Here is a 19791-nt window from a genome sequence, read left to right as displayed (position 1 = left end):
GTTCTGGGATTTCCCTGTGGCTGGTGTTCTTTACTATCACAGCTTCTCCAGGGGAGCTTCCCCAGGGGACATGCTCTGCCCCAGGCGTGTCCGTGGGGGCGGCTCGGGCAGGCGCTGCCCCGCCGGCCCGTGAGCTGGCCCTGCGATACCGTGAGCAGGCCCTGCGGCCCCGTGAGCTGGCCCTGCCGGCCCGTGAGCTGGCCCTGCGGCCCCGTGAGCTGGCCCTGCGATACCGTGAGCTGGCCCTGCGATACCGTGAGCTGGGCCTGCGATACCGTGAGCTGGCCCTGCGACACCGTGAGCTGGCCCTGCGACACCGTGAGCTGGGCCCCATCCCCGCCGCCCCGTCCCCGTCCCGTCCCGGCGCACCCACGCCCGGCCGGCAAACACGCAGAGCAGAGCCGGTACAGGGCAGTTAGCAGGGTGCGCTTTATTGCCGGGGAAAAAACCAAGAAATGTTGGAAGATGAACAGAGAACTGTACTTTTTCCTTCACGAAGGTGACAGCTGGGAACCAATGAAGGCAGTGCAAAGGCAGTAAAAAATGAAGAATGCCAGCGGCGAGCCGCCGCCTAGGTAAAGCAAGCAGCCGGTGGGGAGCGTTGCCGGCCGCGGTGGGAGCGGGGGCCGTGTCTAACGGAGCCGGGCCGCCATCCCCCGGCCCCTCGCCGCTCCGCCGCCGGCCCCGACCCCCCGCCCCGCGGCGCCACCTTCCCCGCCCGCCGGGCCCGGCCCCCCTCCCGCCGCCGGCGGAGCATGCGCGGGGCCGCGCCAGTTCCGCCCCCGCTCCCCTCATAGCGGCGCTGCCGGGACCCACGGGAGCCGTCGCTGCCCCTTTCTGTGCTGAAGGGCCCTGACGAACGGCAGCCGCCGCCTCGGACGAAGGTACAGGAAGAGGCCGCGGCCGGCTGGCGGGGCCCGGTGCCCCGTGTCCCTTTGTGCGCGGGCCTGGGGCGGCGGCCAGGCCTCGGCGGCGAGGCGGCGCGGCGGGGAGGGGAGGGGGGGCGGCCGGGCTGCAAGCACGGCGGCCGGGCATGGCGGAGCGGGGAGGGGGCGTGCCGGGGAGGCCGGTGCCGGGCTGGCTTCACTGTGCCGCTGGCGGGGGCAGCGTTTGTCCCCGCTCCGCCGGGGAGCCGTGACGGGCTCCTGCGGGAGGGGGCGGCTTCCCGGGGGCGGCCGCTGCCGGGCGAGGGGCGCTGCCTCCCCGAGGGGCCTCTCCGTCCGCGGCCGGGGAGAGCGGCGGGAGAGCGAACGCCAGTGTGTCCGCGTCCTCCGGCGGTCGTGGGCTTGGGGGTGTCGTCCGACCCCGGTCAGCCCCCGGGGCCGTTGCGTGAGGGCCGTGCTTCTCGGGCAGCGCCTGTGAGGAGCCCGGGACGTTTGTAATAACTTCTTTTCAGACAGGCTAAATATTGCGGGGGGTGGAGTGGATGCGACCGGCCTTTTCGGGTAAGCGGGCCGCGCTTCGGGTCTGAAATGGAGGTAGCAGCTTTCAGAGCTAAATGTGTAACGAGAGCAGTCGCTCAGAGGCTAATTGGGTGTGTGTCAGAAGGGACACGCTGAGTTACGTTAGTGGAGGGCTCGTCTTGCGAAACGGTTGCTCAGTTCCTGATGTCTCAGCCTGACCTTCAGGAGGTTTTGCCCCGGATCTGCTTCAGAGGTGAATTTTGGGGTTCCGAAGTGCCTGACGTCTGGAAGTGGAATCCAGTGTTTCAGTACTGGCGTTGTGGGCTGCCGTAATGTCTCCACGGGCCACTGGCAGAAAACACCTGTGGGTGGTGGGGTTTGTTCTGGTTTGGTTTCTTCCCCCTCCCCCAGTACTGACGGCGGGGGCTTCCAGAGACGGCCGGCGCGGGGGCTCGGCGGGGCCCTGTGCCGTGTCCAGCTCCGCGCTTTGACCCGGGCAGCGTGCCCGGCAGCCCGTCTCCTCCCGGCTGTGCCGCCGAGGGCGGTTCGGGATCGCTCCCCCCCGCAGGGCTTCCTGCCGGCCCCCCCAGCCCGGGCCGGGGCCTGGCGCTGCCCTGGGCGAGCAGGATCTGCTGGGTGGGACGAGCTGGCCGGCAGCGGCAGCCAGGCGTTCCAGCCGGGGGCACTGAGAAGTGGGGGGAGTTCTTAGGCCATCTCTCCTGCTCCACACTCTTCCTTTGGGTTTTACTTTTGCTTTCCTAAACGCTTGCGTCCCTCGCAAGATGCAGGAATATGGAAATGATCAGGGAAAATGATTCTGATGTCACTATAGGCCTTTAACAGAGAAAAGGAGGTTATAGTGACTCCTGTTTTGTGGTAGCTAGCTACTGCCCAGTGCCTCAAGCCACTACAGTGCCTGCTGGAACTCCTGCTTATGCTGTGAATAATGCTGCACAGAAGTTGTGGGGAAGTTCTTCCTGCAATTACTGGTCCCTGACAGTGACAATTGTTAAAAAAAATAATCATATTTTAAACTAGATACAGTATTTTTGTGGGTCTGGCCTTACCTGGCAAGGGGTATTCGTGTTACAACTGCCTGTGCAGAAATTGCAAATACCATATAGAAAGCTATGAGCTCACTGAATGCAGTTACCGGGTGACAGTTATTCTGGCTGGTTAGTTGGAAAACCAAAACCAATAACTAGTAAGATTACAAGGAGGGAGCTAGCCTGGTGGCTCCTTGGTACCATGGTGAATGCTTGGGTTTGTGAGCCTTTGGCTGGGCAGGGGAGGTGGCTGGGGGTTGTAAAATGGCAGGATAAGATGTTGCAGTGTTGTCTGTGATCCAAGAATGAATATATATACTTAGCTTTGCTTGTATCTTTCTACCAAAAGCACTGTGCCTCTCTTTATAAATTAGAGGAAGGTTGAGGTTGCCTGTTGATGACAAATGTCACCACCAGTAATTGTGTACATACTGAGATTGGTCTGTGGAGAAGAACTGAAGCTGGCTGAGGAATAAACATGCTGGGGTTTGCGGCGTGGAAGTGTCACTGGGACAAGGGATGCAGCAGACCCTGTGCTGCGCTCCGCTACTGTGCGGATGTCGGAGATCACAGTCTGCAAAAGGCTGCCCTTGTGCCCCTTGTTGCCCTACAACAGGGTGATTCCTTTGGGGACACACTGTCCTTTTCCTGCCTGCATGCTGCTGGGGGTGGGCTGACTTCAAACATGTACCAGTGCTTGGACCGGCACCTGAATCTACTAGGGCAGCTGTAGTGTAGAATTAGATGGTGAGTCTGATGCTGTGTCTGACTTGACCGCTGTTAGCAGCAGAATGCAGCATCTGGGCACCACTTACCTGAGCTTTGCTGGACTCCAGCTTGCATTTGCTATTACCTGTTTTGGATGAGCAAGAGCACCAGACTGTTTCAGGTCAGTACTGGATTAAAATGGAGCTTTAAACTGGGTTTAAGTATGTATGTTTAATTTATAAAGCTTCTAGGCTTCAACCATGTTTGGTTTAGTTACAACAATTAGTCAAAAATGTCAGTGGCAATTAATTGTTACAACATAACTGGCCGCACGTTCACAGTTTAGGTCTCAATTTAGGGCATGCTTTTTGAAGTTTTATTTGTCGCTTGATATGATACTGGAGCTGTTGAGCGCTCTGCTGAACAAGTAGAAAAGCTGTTGATGAGTTTAGTGTAATACAAAGATGTCTGTTGTGTTACTGCAATATCACATTAGACATTTTTTTTTTTAAATCACTTGGTATCTGCACATACAGAAGCAGTAGCTCAAGGATTTGTGCAGTGGTCACTTTTAATCTGGAATTTTTGCTGAATTGCTACACTAATAAGGACCTCTATTGTTTGGATGAGTAAATGAATCCCCAAACTGGAAGATTTTAATAGAGCTGCCTCACTAAGGGCCTTCTGTAACTTGCAAAGCTGTATCAATCTTGTTGTCTTCTCTTTCTGTTGTCTTGTCCCGCCCCCCCCCCCCCCCCCCCCCCCCCCCCCGAAAATGTTCCCATATGTTGATGTGAAATATTTTATTATGGTTTTGAAGAGTTCAGCTGACCTAGGTAAGAATGTGAGTGAGCTCTGGAAAAATGGGGTTTCCTGAAGCCTCAGGTGCTCAGCCCTAGCACCAGGCGAACTTCCAGCTCCGCCTTAGAGGATCATGTGAAATGTGGTGTGGGTTGGTTTTTTTTTTTTTCTGGTTTTGCTCCCTTCCCCCCTCCTTGGTTTCCTTTTGTTGTATTACTTCCTGATAAGTTGTTACAGGGCTCTCCCAACATCACATGAGAGCCAGCCTGGAGCCTCTGTGTTTTGAAACTCACTACTGACTGAATCTTGCTGGTTTATGGTCTCTTGGTGCAATTAATGTGCTACAGATGGGCATGGAAGGCAGTTCTTTTCAGTGGCTTATTAATTAATGTCATGGTTTAACCCCAGCAGGCAACTAAGCATCACACAGCCGCTCCCCGCCCCCCCTCCCCTGCCACCCTGCAGTGTAGGGGAGAGAACTGGAAGAGTAAAAGTGGGGAAAAAAAAACCCTCATGGGTTGAGATAAAGATAGTTTAATGGGACAGAAAAGGAAGAAAACAATGATAATAAAAGAATTGCAATATACAAAACAAGTAATTTGCGATACAATTGCTCACAACTTGCTGACCGATGCCCATCCACTTCCTGAGCGGCAGCCCCTGGCCAGCTTTCCCCGCAGTTTGTATACTGAGCATGATGTCATATGGTATGGAATATCCCTTCGGCTAGTTTGGGTCAGCTGTCCTGGCTGTGTCCCCTCCCAACTTCTAGTGCCCCTCTCTCACTGGCAGGGCATGAGAAATTGGAAAGTCCTTGACTTGGTATAAACACGACTTGGTATAAACACTACTTGGCAATAACTGAAAACATCAGTATGTTATCAAAATTACTCTTACACCAAATCCAAAGCGCAGCACTGCACCAGCTACTAAGAAGAAAATTAACTGTCATAGACAAAACGAGGACATTAGAATATCAGAACTGATGAAGGTGTTTAGATCCTTTAGATAACAGGGTGAAAGCTTCTGCAGTTGTATATAAAATACTGTCCCAGTTGGGAGGAGGACACTAGGAGGAGATGGTTAGATTTTTTCCTCTTAACCTGCATCATCATTGCATCCTGGCCTCCTAAAGTCTGTCTTTGCAGTGCATCATGTGAAACTGTTTTCTCTGTATAGGCTTTCTTACCATTGAGACTTAAACTTTGACAACGCTAAGTTTATTAGGTAAAGCCTATTACACAAAGGCTATTGCTGATAATGGTTTAAATGGGTAGTCTTAATGGAATTTGTGCTGTGCCGGGTATCTGTAGTACTAAGACTTGCAGGTCACAGATCACTTATTTAACACTCTATGCCTGCTTGCTTTTTCTTAAAGTTGTAATACTAAGTAAATATCTCTAACTGCTAACCCTGTTGTTTGTTTGCCTCCCCATACCCAGTGAGACTGCATCAAAATGTCTCTCTATCCTTCCCTGGAAGATCTGAAGGTTGACAAAGTTATTCAGGTACGATGGGCTCTAATAAGATGAGTTTTGGTGACAATAATATATATCTTGTGATATTTAATCCAGGGAAGGGGAGACTTTTGTTGTAGGTGAGAGTTCGTTTTACCATCACACTCTAAAAGGGAAAAGATAAAAAACCTGTGATGTTAAATATGATTAATGCTTATTTTACCACTGTTGGGTATATTTATTGTTTTATGTATTCATTAATAGTAATTTGTCTTTATGTTGGAATGTCTAGTTTTTTTGAAGTATAGGTACTTTGTCTTAAATAGACAAATGCGGTCAGTCTTTTCTCATACTTCAGCTCTGATGTGATGAATAGGTGTTGACTGCACTAATAGATCTGCTATCTCACTCCTGGTGTTCAAACCTGTGTCAGAAAACTGTCATGGTCAGTTGGGCACAACAAAAGAACACTGGGCTCTCTTAGTATCATCTGGCATCACAACTTGTCCTCTTGCTATTTCATGGTAGTGACCAGTTCTTTTAATATTTCCAAGATGCTCACATTTGTTTAAAACAGTTTATGTATAAGAATATTGGTAGCTTTATTATGAGACAGGATGAGGCTGAAAAAAATACCTGTGCAACAAAACAATGAAAAACATTAATGGATAAAAACTCCATGAGAAATTTGATATGAATGTATTTTACAAGGAGTTTCCTTGATTCCTTCAGCATTTTACCTAGCTCCCGTTCTTATTTCCTAAACTTAAACTGTATTGCCTGCCAGTTCAAACAGTAGCAATGAGTTATACTGCATTTTAATGTAGCTGCTACTGCTGTCCTTGTCCTTCTCACTGGGAAGCAACTAAGCAAACTGCACAGAACAGCTTATTAACTCTCCTGAGCTGTCCCAAAGTGGAGTGCCTCAGCCTCACCTGTGTTTCTGTGTGTGGGGTGTGCCTCTTGAAGTTGTGGGTGTTGTGTTGGGATTTCTCATCGTTGTCTGCCCACCCCACCCCTTTTATCTTATCAAAGTCCTTCATCTACAATCAGGTAATCCTGAACTGGGGGGGGGGGAATAAAAGTACCCTGGAGCCAAGAATATGCTCCTTTGGCCTCTTAATGACCAACTGCTAGAGTTAATCTATTACATTTATTACAATTGTTAATTGTAACAAGTATGCCATTCCACTTTCACTGATATTTTTCATAGAACCGTGGAATGGTTCAGATCAGAAGGGATCTTTAAAGGTCATCTACTCCAAACCCCCTGCAATAAGCACTAACATCTTCAGGTTGGACAGGGCTCTGAGCAACCTGACCCAGCTGATCTTGATGGTTTCCTGGGATGGGGCATCTACCATCTCTCTGGGCAACCTGTTCCAGTGTTTTGCCACCCTCTTTTAGTTGAAAACCCTTGTTCTGTTGCAATGGGACCTGCTAAGAAGTCTGTCTCCATCTTTCTTACAAGCCCCTTTAAGTACTGAAAGACCACTATAAAGTTTCCCTGAGGCCTTCTCTGGGCTAAGCAACCCCAACCTTCTCAGGCTGTCTTCACAGGAGAGGTGTTCTGTCCCTGTAATCATTTTTGTGGCCCTCCTCTGGACCTGCTCCAACAGGTCCATGTCTTTCCTGAAGAGCTGAGCAGACGGGGAGAATCACCTCCCTCAACCTGCTGGCCACAGCACGTAGCAAAGGCTAAATTATTTGCCTCTCCCAAAAGGTACATTACAAAAATGCTGTTTCTTAAAATATGTGTCGGAGAGCAGTATTAGGAGAAAAGGAGGCAGCGTACTGAAAGATGAAGCCTGTATCCAACACAAATGTGTGAGATTAAAATGACTGCTGTTTAAAACAACATACTTGTTACATTAAATATTCTAACCTGTTCTTCTTGTCTAACATTTCAATTGAAGGCTGTTCTTCTAAATACATCTGGTACTGATAAATGATGAGTCATTCTTGCTCTGAAACATTTTTCTAAAAACAACTTCCTGGAGAGTACAGGACTATGAGGTCTTCTATTTTAAGCGTGATTTCCTTAAAAATGTTAAGTAATTTGACTGTCACATTGTGTTAGATGATTTGTGTGTCCTGTTCAGTGTCAGGTTTCACTATGCATTTACCAATTTCACCCCCACCCTCACCTTTGACGTTCAACCTCAGGAGAGCTATTGGTATAGCTGTTTCCATCGCACTTAACAGGCCTTTCTAAGGCAGTTTTTCACTGATACGATTACACAAGGCCAAACATTAGTAGCTGAGGTGTTGAGAAGGAAGGAAGGAAGTTGGCTTTATTTTTAACTTATATTGTATTTATTAAATACATTCTCTTATATTTGTGAGTCAGTAAGCAATACAGAAATTAAGCTTAGTGTGTTTGCTGTAGTGGCAACTTCTGTAAAAAAAAAAATAAAAATTGATAAGTTCCATTTCTTTCAGAAGGTATTAATCTAGTAGTGTTGGGTTTTGTGGAACTTGCAACATTTAAGGGACCGTTGTAGAACTCATGAAGAATGTCTGTAAATGACAAAGAGGTAAAACAGCTGCTATCCAGCTGGAAAAAGTAATTGCAAAACACTCTACCAAAGTTCATACCTTGAAACTTAAAGTTATAAAGCTTTGTCAGCCAAGTTTAATGTGTCTTAAGGCTCTCTAACTTCCTTGATGACAAAAACAGAACAGGTTGACGGAAAAGCCTTTCTGCGTTATTACTGTAGCCTTGTCTCTGAGGGAGATGCAAGTTGATCTACTGAAGTACTTTGATACTACTACAGCATATTGTATTGAAGTTATTTATTTCAAAGAAAAACATGTGACTTCAGAACTTCAAGATGAATAGTAACTAGTGTGTACAAGAAAAAAACACACTTAGTCTTTGGCCTGGGTAATAAAGATGTAATAGACTTTTTTTTTTCTTGTGCAAGATAACTTATGTGAGTGTCTTTGCTTTTAGGCCCAGACAGCCTTTTCTTCAAATCCAGCTAATCCAGCAATCTTGTCTGAAGCGTCTGCTCCTATTCCTCACGATGGAGGTAAGCTCATGTGCTGTATAGTATCCCAATGTTGTGGAATGCAGTTATGAAATACTAAAGTTAACAGTACAGTCAAAAATACCTATATATATGTAACCCTATTTATGAAAGGTGAGACTGTGCCTTCTTGGAAATGCCAGCACCCACCTTGGTGAAGGGTTGTAGGAGTCAGAAAACAGTGTTTGCTTATAAAAGGAAGTTGTGGCAAACACTAACTCTTTCCTTTTCCAAGTAAGCCTAATGTAACAAGGTTTGCTGTTGGTACCATTTGAGCTCTTTTAAACTCTGACTCAAACACTTAGTTTTCCTTATTTATCACATGTATATTTGTAAGCTTTAGAGGGCAGCATGAGACTGTCTTTCTTCTCTGTATGAGGTTGCTTAAGCACAAACACAAATCTCTTTCAACAGAGAAGAGCCCAGTTATAAACGATAACAATTAAAACAATTTTATTTTGGGTTCAATCAATTTAGGTTGAGAAACAATAAGCAAAAACAGCGCTGGGTGCGCGGAGAACTCAATTACTTCCACCACAGGCACACCTGAGTCCTAAAAGCAGCGTCTTTTCTCCCCGGATCCTGACCAATCTCTTCTTGCCGGATGTTCATCCCATCCCGCTCTTTCCCCATTGGGTTGTCAGGGTACGCCTTCTCCTCCTACTGGCTCTCCTTTGGTGCGCTTTTTTCAGATCTCAAGGTCTTTGTCTCCTTTGGCTGTCGTTTTCCTTATCTCCTTTGTCGGGCTTCTCCAAGCAGCGATTGCCTCAGGGGAAGGGGAAGCCATCACGTTGTCTTAAAGGAGAACCACACGTGCCCACTCGCCACAACTGCGATACAGGTCCCATATTTACACAGGGTACAACAATTACACTTATCACAGTACATTCTATTTTTGACATGAATCATGACTGCGTTTATCACACCAGGAAGGTGGAACTTAATCTTACCATGTTATCAACATAAAGCTTCATACCATGTTAACAACGTAAAGCTTTATCAAGATAAAGCATTAGGCGAGATCTAATGCTGAATGACCTGGGAGCCCTGGGGGACAGCAAGGTGGCCATGAGCCAGCAGTGTGCCCTGGTGGCCAAGGAGGCCAGTGGGATCCTGGGGTGCATCAGGAAGAATGTGGCCAGCAGGTCGAGGGAGGTGATCCTCTGCTCTGCCCTGGTGAGGCCACATGTGGAGTGCTGTGTCCAGCACTGGGCTCCCCAGTTCAAGAGAGACAGGGAGCTACTGGAGAGGTTCCAGTGGAGGGATATGAAGGTGGTGAGGGGACTGCAGCATGTCCCTTGTGAGGAAAGGCTGAGAGGGCTGGGCATGTTTAGCCTGGAGAAGAGAAGAAGACCGAGAGGGGTCCTTATTGATGCCTAGAAATATCTCAAGGGCAGGCGTCAGAAGGACGGGGCCAGGCTCTTTTCAGTAGTGACCAGTGGCAGGTCAAGGGGAAATGGGCACAAACTGAAATGAAAGCAGTTCCTGCTGAATATGAGGAAGAACTTCTTTCCTTGAGGGTGACAGAGCCCTGGCACAGGCTGCCCAGAGAGGCTGTGGAGTCTCCTTCCCTGGAGACATTCAAAACCCACCTGGATGCGCTCCCGTGCAACCTGCTTTGGGTGAACCTGCTTTAGCAGGGGCTGGAGTAGATGATCTCCAGAGGTCCCTTCCAAACCTGACTAATCTGTGATTTGTACCTCCTTCTCCTCCTTTTCTCCCACAGACATGTACATCCATGAAGGTGCACAAGTATGTTTGAGGTCAGAACTCTGGGTTAGTGAGTTATACTTGGTCTAAAAAGCCTACAGCCTCTAACCAGTGTGACCAGCAGCAGTGCTGGAACAGCTGTCAACAATGCTGGTGGATCAGATTGTAAAGCTTGGTGGATGTAACTTTGTCCCCTGTTCTCCTGTGGGTGCTGGTGTTTTTAAGATGACTTTTAAGGCAGGGGTTTGTATAGCTGACCAGAGCGCTGCCTCTTGTAGATCCCTTCTGGAATAGATACTTACCTGGCTTAACTTCACCAGACCAGTTTTGAGTTAGCTTCAGCACTCCCTTCTTGGCAGCGTTCTTTCTGGAAAATTCAAACTCTGGACACCAGAAGTTTTTGTGTCTGCCGGCCAAATGACAGAATTTTGATATCGACTTGTGCACTAATTGCTCAAGACCTGTGCGTAGCTAAAGAGTGGTTAATAATTTGGTATATCCCAAATGAAGGGAGGCCTACACCATCTATAGGATGTGCCAAACCCACCAAGAACCCTTCTGTTCTGGGAGAGGCAGGAGGATATACAACATCAAGAGCTTTTGGATGTGTTCTGCTATTTGGAGGTCTCAGTTTTGAATGAGAATGTAATACAGCGAGCAAAGATGCATCTTGTGTTGTGGTCTTTGATGAAGAACAGAAGAGAAAAATGGAGTAGCTGCAGAAGTCTTGTGCAGCGTTAATTGTATATAATCCTAGGGGCTTTAAAACACAAGGAAAAGTAGAAAGAATATTCATTGAAAGCTTGTTAACCAGTATTGGTAAAACTACAAGCTGATAGCTGTCTGATCTTATTTCAGGATTTATCTCTCATGTGAAGCAGTGTGCAAACATGACCACTGAAAGTATTAAGGAGCAAAAAAGTCCCTAGTTTATACTGGAATTCACCTTGCAATGACCTTTGTTCTGTCCCAGAAAAGTTACTTTCCGTTCTGGTCAAATGTAGATTCTTATAATAGCTTTATACTTAATAGTTTTATATATGTACCCATAAACAAACTGTGGAGCCTGCTTGCTTCCACGGCCGGCCGGCCCTTGCACCACCTCGATTTTCAAGTAGCCTGTTCTGTCCCCACCAATTCAGTGAGAACAGCAGGTGGACTCTCAGAAGAGTTCTTCTAGCTGCCACTTGTTAGTAGCACCAGTTAATCTGTGGAATGTCAAGAGCAGTATCAAGCTTATTTCCAGAGTGGTTTGACTCGAGGTCTGACAAGTCTGTCAGTTTAACTTCCTTTCCTCCCACTCCTTTCTGGTGTAGAGGAATCTTCTGCTGGGTATTAGGGGCCGTGTTTGTTTTGTCTTGTTCAGAAGCGTGTCTAAAACCACTTCAAAGCTATGAGGAAATGACAGCTACTTTATGATGACTGATACAGCAGACTGTGCTGCGGACCTTACAGCCGGGAAGCTGTCTTCTGCAGAAACTGCCATGCCTGGGATCTGGAATGTCCTTGGCATGGCCGTCTTTTGAGAGTGCTGTCTTGCACTTGCTGGAAGGTGGCTTTGTGTCTGTGTGCATTCTCCAGCATACCTGGTTTGGGGGTGGGAGGGGGAGTAGTTCCCCACTAATTGCCCAAAAGCTTTGGAGCAAGGGTGTGTCTTTATGGAGGGCAGCACAGTGTTGGTTTTGGAATTTAGCACCATGTGTCTAATGTTTGTGCCCTAAAGGATGAATGGAGTAACTGAACGTTCTCTGTAAGCTCTTCATCTCAGAAGTGCTGCTGGTTACTCAGCTAAACTGGACTAGAATAACAGCCCTGCTCCAAGTGTGTCTTCCATTGTAATTTTCAAATTAATGCGTTACAAAAGCACAAGATCTGTTGAAGTAATTATACATGTGAAAGCAGTAACTGCTCGTTCTGTTAAACCAACAACTGTACTGATGGAGTTTTTTTGTTTTGTTTTTCTCCTATAGGCTTATACCCCAGACTGTATCCAGAACTGTCTCAGTATATGGGCCTGAGCCTCAACGAGGAAGAGGTGCAGAGAAACTTACCGGTGGCAGCAGCTGCTCAGCCACAGGGTGTAAGTACCAGTCAAGCATGTTTCGGCAAAAGTATAAAGACTAAATGTATATCTAGCATTCTAGAGTAGATTACTATTTATTTGTTTTGAGTACCATACTTGACTGATAAATGAATTATTTTGACTAACAATACCTATTTTAATCTGGTCTTAAACCAAGCACTATATTTCCAGTGTTGGGGTAGGGGAGAGAGTGAAGAGAAGCAGGTGTTGTGAATTAATTTGTGTGGGTTTTTTTAAATATCACTTCATATAAACTGACATATACCTACTTTAAAAAAGTTGAAACTGTTGTCTGGTTATTTTGTTTTAATCAGCAACTGGTAACACGACCTTCTACTAATTACATGGTAGCTCCAGTGACTGGAAATGATATTGGAATTCGCAGAGCGGAAATTAAGCAAGGCATCCGTGAAGCAATTTTATGTAAAGACCAAGATGGCAAAATTGGACTTCGCCTTAAGTCTGTTGACAATGTAAGTATAGGAGCTTGCTTTTGCTTATACAGATATTAATGCTGGATTAAACTAGTAGTGAAGTTAGTGTATGGTCACAAAATTGTCTTCTATATAATGCTTGCTTATCCTTTATTGGGATTCTAAAATCCTTCATTAGATCAGTACCTAGATTTCCAGCTATCTGGACTAGGATCTGAATTTACAGTGACAATTTAACTTCCGTGTGTTTTGTAACATCTGAAAAATCCTTGTAAGTTTGGTTGGGGTTTTTTTCCCCCACTTCACAGCATGAAATTGTCCTTGCAGAACTGCTGTGATACTTGTTAGCAGTTCAAGACTTCTTGTCTCTGTGGAAACACTGAGTGGTACTTAAAGCTCAGCAGTATGCAGAGAACTGCCCATGGCTTAAAGTAGTTCCTCTTATAGATTCTTGCAGTGTGTTGCTGGTGAGAAAGTAAGGATAAGGGTGGGTGTCATCTCACCTATATGTAAAGAGTAATTTCAGAGTAGGCTTTTTTTCAAATTTCCTTCAACATGAACATAGGTGCAAGGAGATCCTTAAATCTGCTTAGAAGCTTCTCTGTTTCAGTGGTGTTTGATTCTCAACATGGAAAATGCTACTTTGAGTGTTTGTTTTTCTCCCCTCGGGAAGGCTATTTAATTTGATTGTTTAAGAAAAAAATGTACTCAAGGTTTCATATAAGGTTAAAATGCTTTTTGTAGTTCTCGTAACGCAAGAAATGCTGATGTTTTCTTAGAGTAGATGTTTTTCTTGTTTTGTTTGTGACACCTCCAGCTCAAAGGTATTATCTACAGTTTGCCTTGATATGCTTTACTTGGTTTTCAGGGGTACTTTGACTAGAAATAGTTTTTTAACACCTTGAGTTTTTTAGAGGTGCTAGCAAGTCATAATTGATTAAAAAAAAAAGTTGAAAACAAATGGGGTTGTGAAAGAAGGAAAAATCTGCAACAGAGTTCCTAGCATTGCTGATTTATTCTCCAGCAATATATAGACTTAATGTCTGACAAAGGAATTGTTAGTTAAATGTAGAAGGAGATACGCAAGTTTACAACTGGTCTGTTTTGATCCAGTTCAGATTTCTTGTTAAAGCAGAATAATATTTACCCCTTTGAGTAAGGCTTTAATGTTTGTCTTTTTTTTTAATGTTTAGAGATCTAGCCAGAACAACTTGCCCACTTCTGAATTTTATTCTAGCATTAATTATCTGTCAGTCTCTTAAAGACATCTATAAACAGGCTGAAATTTCAAAAACACCTCTTAAGGTGATATAGTTAGCAAATTCTTCTGTCTTTTTGGTTTGTATTACATAGAGAATGGAAAAGCTTAAAGGGCTGTGTGTTATGTCACTGGTCTTCATCTTTAGGGAAGAACTTCCTCCTTTTTTTTTTTTTTACCCCCTTTTTATCCTCTTTTGTAGGGTATATTTGTCCAGTTAGTTCAGGCAAACTCTCCAGCATCCCTTGCCGGTCTGCGGTTTGGAGACCAAGTTCTGCAGATCAATGGTGAAAACTGTGCAGGATGGAGTTCTGATAAAGCACATAAAGTTCTGAAACAAGCTTCTGGAGAAAGGATTTCGATGATCATTCGGGACAGGTAAAGCCAACTGCAGATGTGGACTGTCATTGTCCATCTCAGAGTAGTAACTCTGTGGGGATTAGGTCTCCCCTTGCTTGAGCAGGACTGTGGGCATAATAGAATCTGTTTGTCCATGTACTTCAACAGTAAAGATACTCAGAAATGATCCCTTTTGTGGGGAACAGTCAAAATGGTTATTAATTTGTTATACCTCATCGTGCCCGGAGTGTGCACGGGATACTTGCATTTTCCAAGGTAAACTAGTGAGTGATAGCACAAATCAAACTTAAAACTCTGAATTCAAGAGTTCTGTGCTTTTTTTTTTTCAGACACAAATTGACCGTTGCTTATACTAACTGAAAAAGCAATGAAAGATGGTAGCAAAATACTTGCTATGTTAATGAATACATTTGCATTTTTATTTAGCATGATACTTTTCTTGTGAACTGTTCCTTACGTGTGGATTAATGTTAGTTTTGCTAGAAGTATGGTTGAACAATACAGATATTTAAATAATGAGCTCGTAGCTATTTGTATGTAGTAATAATAGGTCAGATTCAACAGAAGTCTGTAGGTTATGAGAAAATGGATGGTATGACTAGGTACATGTCCTGAAGCTTTTTCAATGTTCATTTTTAAGAACCAGGTTTGACTCGGTGGAGGGAATGCTGCTTCCATTGGTGCAGCTACTTCTACCCATGTATTGAATCAAACTACTGCAAGCAGTAGATTCCCTGCTCTGTCTACCAGTCCTGTGCCCAACTCCTCGCCCTCTTCCTGGATTTACTAGCTTTTTTTTTTAAGGCACAACTTAAATGTTTATGGTCTGTAAAGCAGTAGAAATGTTGGGGAAGCCTTGTACTCCAGAATCCTGTGGTCTGCCTATAACTGTTAAAACTGCCTGTGCTATTCTATCTACTTTGTAACATTTGTAGAGAACGCTTAATTTTTGGTGGATGTTTGTGTGTGGGGGTGGGTGGGTTGATGTTGTATGCGATTTTTGTGTTACTATTAATCCAGATGGTGAAATGCCTGTAGAACAGGGAAAACATATAAGGTTTATAAACAAGTATATATTAATATCACAATACTAACAAAATCAAGTTAAACCCAACTACTTTTTGTTGTAGTTGATGTGTAAGTCTTTTAGAGTACAATTACCTTTTGTAAGTCAAGGATGCTGAAATACTGTGTGGTTCTTTCTGTGGCTTAGTAGACTGAAAGAATGGTTTTGCATTTTAAATGTCTTCTAGGCCTTTTGAACGAATCATTACTATGCATAAGGACAGCACAGGGCATGTTGGTTTCATATTCAAGAATGGAAAAATAACCTCCATAGTGAAAGACAGTTCTGCTGCAAGAAATGGACTTCTTACAGAGCACAACATCTGTGAAATTAATGGCCAGAATGTGATTGGATTGAAGGTGAGATAAGCAGCATATGGTGGGTGTGGGCAGCTGTGAGTTTGTGTGTGTATAGTAACTGTCTTGGAGATGGCAATGGATTGTAATATATTGTTTGATGTTCATAAAATCAGTCACTCATGAAAGGTAACAACTTGCTTGGAGAGAAATGTGTATTTTGAGGCTTCTTTGCAGTTCTGTATCTGTAGGCAGGGCAACACATTCTCTTCCTCTCTGCCCCTACCTGGCTAGGCTGACCCTTAGTTTTTATCTTTAATCTGACTTTGCTGGCAAAACAAAGAATAGGCTTCTCTTCCTGCCAGCCTGTGTCAAACTCTAGTAGGAATTCTGTGTATAGTGTCTGTATCCCTTCTCTAGGCAGTTTGTACTAGTGATAATGTGATAAGCAAACATCTATGAAGTGGTATTGCAGGTTCAGTGATTTGCCCTGAAGGTTAAATACTCCACGCAAGGAGTTGTGGGTCTCTTTAAGCTGCATGAAATGTCTAGAAAAAGCTCTCGAACAGCTGCTTTATTAGTCAGCTCAAGTAATGTTGCTCATATGACTTGTTGTTTAATAACAGGACCCCCAGATTGCAGACATCTTGGCAACAGCTGGAAATGTAGTGACCATTACTGTCATGCCTTCCAGTATTTATGAGTATATAATAAAGAGGTAGGTAATAAACAAAGCAAAGAAGCCGTGGTGTTAATTATAATCAAGTTGACAGTGACTATTTTTCTGTAGGTTAAATAAAATGTACTCATGCTAAGACTTAATTAGAAACTTAACATGAAGACTGGAGAGGGGGTGGGAGGAATCTGAAAATTTGCTTCATCTGATGTTTTATTCAAACTGGTGTGTTTTGGTTGGTTTTAAACTAGTCATGTGTTAGTAATGCTTGTTTGCCTTCTCTTGAAAATGCCTTTTCTAAATGTAATTTGAATAAGACTTGAGTTTCTGAGAACTTTCAAGTACTTAAGTAACACAAATATTTGTTACCTTGTAACTAAAACACTGCTTCTAGCGCAACTAACTCGGGTGACCTACACGTGACTCTTGGCAGGACGGAGGGTTTTTTCTAATCCTTTGGCAGCAGTGGCTTTCTACATCTAAATCTCTCCTTCAAAAATGTTTTTGAAGCTGCTAGAAATTAATAATGCTTTAGGTATAATTGAGTCTTCCCCCTGCCCTCTTTCTCTCACTTGTGGTGCTACTCTGCTTGCACACATGCCCGCATCCTGAAAGATGGTTGTAACACAACTCTGTTACTAATAAAAACACTGAGTATCGTGGGCTTCCCTTCTGTGTGTGCAGTTTGGTGCAGCTCTCTGTAGCAACATATTTGTCAAAAATAGTGGAATAAAAGGCCAACTTTGAAGTAGTATTGAAGGGCTGGCAATGACAGAGGGACAGTGATCAGAAGCTTTAGTGGTCTTCTGCAGTTGTCTTACAAAACTGAATGCCTTTTCCTTTTCTTTAGGATGGCAACTAGCATTATGAAGAGCCTGATGGATCACTCCGTTCCTGAAGTCTAAACTTGCATCATGTATGTGTGTGTACATATATATAATGATAATTCCACTAAACTTGGGCTATTATACTCAGTGATTTTTTTCTTCTGCACACGAGCCTTTCTGGAGGCTAAGAGAAGATATGCTGCATCAAGCATTTGCATCTATAATGGCTGGGAATGTTACAGTTCAACATATCTTGTTTATTCACAAACTGTAAAACTTGTAGCCTTATATGCTTGACAAATGTGAAATTCCACTTGTTATGACTTCTTTTCATAGGTCTTTTGGTTTACTACTACTATAAGCCATTGCAACTAAAGGAACCAGATATCACTTGCGAAGTCCCATGTTGTTACCTAGGACAATGCTGCGCTTTGTATGTCTAAGACGAATGAGTATTTTTACTGCTTTCTGTTCGCAAGAGTAGATCTGAAATAGTGTATTAGAAGTATGGCTAGTACTAGTTAATTTTTTGTTCTAGTAAATACTGTTTACACAGGAATGCCAGTTAAGCTGAATATAGCTAAAGGCATCATTCAGTAAGCGTATTAAATAAAAGTAGTGTACAGATACTCATATCTTTTTATTACTTGTTATACAAATTGTAACTAAAATGCTTATCTCTTGCCTTAACCATGTTCTTAAGGATTCAGAAGTAACCAAATAAATGACTGAAACTTTAGATCCTCTGTGTGTGCATACTTAAGATGAGCTAAGACGGGCTTGTTGAGGCCAGTTTCAGCCAACAACAAAGACATGATAGGAAATACAATTTAAAGTAGTCTTCTAAATAAGCTTGCTGCCTACAACGCTGAAATGTTTTAAAAGGGTAGATCTGGGATAATTTAAACAAGATCTGTGTAACTCTTCTCATACCTTCAGCTTAACACATGGCATGGCAGCCTAGCTCTTCTACAAGATGTACTGACTGTATAGATGCAACTTTATTTTAAAACTGTTTGCAGCTGACTGGGTGTACTGGGTCTGGTTGGGATGGAGCTAACTTTCTTTGTAGCAGTGGGTATGTGCTGTATTTGAGACTTGTGACTAAACCAGTGTTGATAACAGCCATGTGTTTGCCACTGCTGAGCAGTGCTTGCATGGTGTCAGGGCCTCTTCTGCTTCTTGCTCTGTCCCCTGCCCCCGGGGGGTAGACTGGGGGTGACCAAAAGGCTGAGAGGGAACATAGCTGGGACTGCCGACCCAAACTGACCAAAGAAAGAGAAATGCCATGTGGCTTGACACCATGCTCAGCAATAATCTGGGGGGAGTCTTTTCAAAGTAGTTGTTGCTTGGAGACTGGGCATCAGTCTGCTGGTGGGATGCGGTAAGTGATTGCCTCTACATCACCTTTTTTTTCCTCTCTCCCCCCTTTTACTTAGTTGAACTATCTTTATTGTAACCCACAAATTTTCCTAGCTTTTGCCCTTCTACTACTCATACTGTCCTGCTGTGGGGTGGGTGAGTGAGAAACTCGGTGGGGGCTCACCTGCTGGTTGGGGTCAACCCACCGCAACTGCTCATAGGCATGTTCAGCTGAGACTCTGATCTAAGTTAAACACTAGTTTTGGGGAACAATTTCCTCAGCTATGAAATCTAGGAATACTGAACTTCAGTCTCCCTTATAGTGGGCATTAGCCTAAAGTCAAAGCAACTTGCTTTAGTATAGGTATGAGTTGTTGTAAAAGGGGTGTAAGGAATCAGTTCAGCTATACTTCTAGAACTAACTTGGATCCAGAATTGGTCTGGGGGTGGGGTATCTTAATTATTTACTTGCTTGTCCATCTAAGTAAAATAAAAGATGACTACAGGAGCTCCCACCAAGAGGAAAAGTAAACAGTTCATAGCTTGGCATTACAGTATAGTCTCGTGTACTGTCAACTTTATCGGCCTGGGTAGCTAGTTGCAGGTTTCTTCAGTTTGTAGGAGAAGCAGCAAAGGTGGTAGGGTTGAGAACTTTTGTTGTGGGTCTGCACCACAGCTTCTGTTCTTCCTGGGAGTGCTCAGAGTTAAGCTCAGCTCTACCTGTGAAGAAGAGTCTGTCTTGTACCTTCCTTTTTCTCAAATTAATTTTTCAGTTATGGTAACTGAGAGGAAAAATTGTTATACTACTTCAGGCTGAAGTGGTGATCAAATTCATCCTGGGAGCCATTTTAATTGGAATATTTGGTTACTAAATGCTGTGCCTCTGGAACCATGGTGGCAAGCACTTAGTGGCAGTCATTGGTGACTTCATGTGGTGCTGGTAGGATTCAGCCTTATGGGCATAGGGCCTGTAGCAGTCATCTTTTAAGTTCCTTGGCAAGCTAGGTCACTTTGGTATGAATCCCTGGAGCCTAGAACAATGTATTATTGAAATTCTGATCTCTGCCTCTAACCAGTTTTTACTTAGGAGCAGATGATTCAGCAGGGAGGGGCCAGTTCTGTACCTGTTCAAGCTTTAAAACTCCTTATTTAAGTGAACCTGTTACCACATTACAGCTTGACCGATGGGGTTTAGGCCACCTGAACCTTGTGACTCCCCAAGTGCAAGTCTGGCTAAAACGTAAATAGATAGAGACAAAACCAGGTTGGAGG

The 19791-nt window shown here is 44.4% G+C and overlaps 1 protein-coding gene across 1 annotated transcript; it reads left to right on the top strand.

The window, feature by feature from the left end:
• The first annotated feature begins 750 nt into the window (after positions 1 to 750).
• SDCBP (syndecan binding protein) lies at positions 751 to 17896 on the top strand. Its single transcript, XM_055800091.1, has 9 exons — positions 751 to 884; positions 5401 to 5466; positions 8372 to 8450; positions 12128 to 12237; positions 12555 to 12713; positions 14135 to 14310; positions 15546 to 15717; positions 16281 to 16372; positions 17181 to 17896. Exons 2-9 carry the CDS (start codon positions 5416 to 5418, stop codon positions 17233 to 17235), a joined length of 894 nt encoding a protein of 297 aa, XP_055656066.1. The 5' UTR covers positions 751 to 884; positions 5401 to 5415; the 3' UTR covers positions 17236 to 17896.
• The last annotated feature ends 1895 nt before the right edge of the window (positions 17897 to 19791 follow it).

Source organism: Falco peregrinus, chromosome 3 (genome assembly GCF_023634155.1).
Source record: "Falco peregrinus isolate bFalPer1 chromosome 3, bFalPer1.pri, whole genome shotgun sequence".
Lineage (NCBI taxonomy): Eukaryota > Metazoa > Chordata > Aves > Falconiformes > Falconidae > Falco > Falco peregrinus.
Note: the sequence above shows the minus strand (reverse complement) of the source record. Positions and strands in the feature narration are given on the sequence as shown.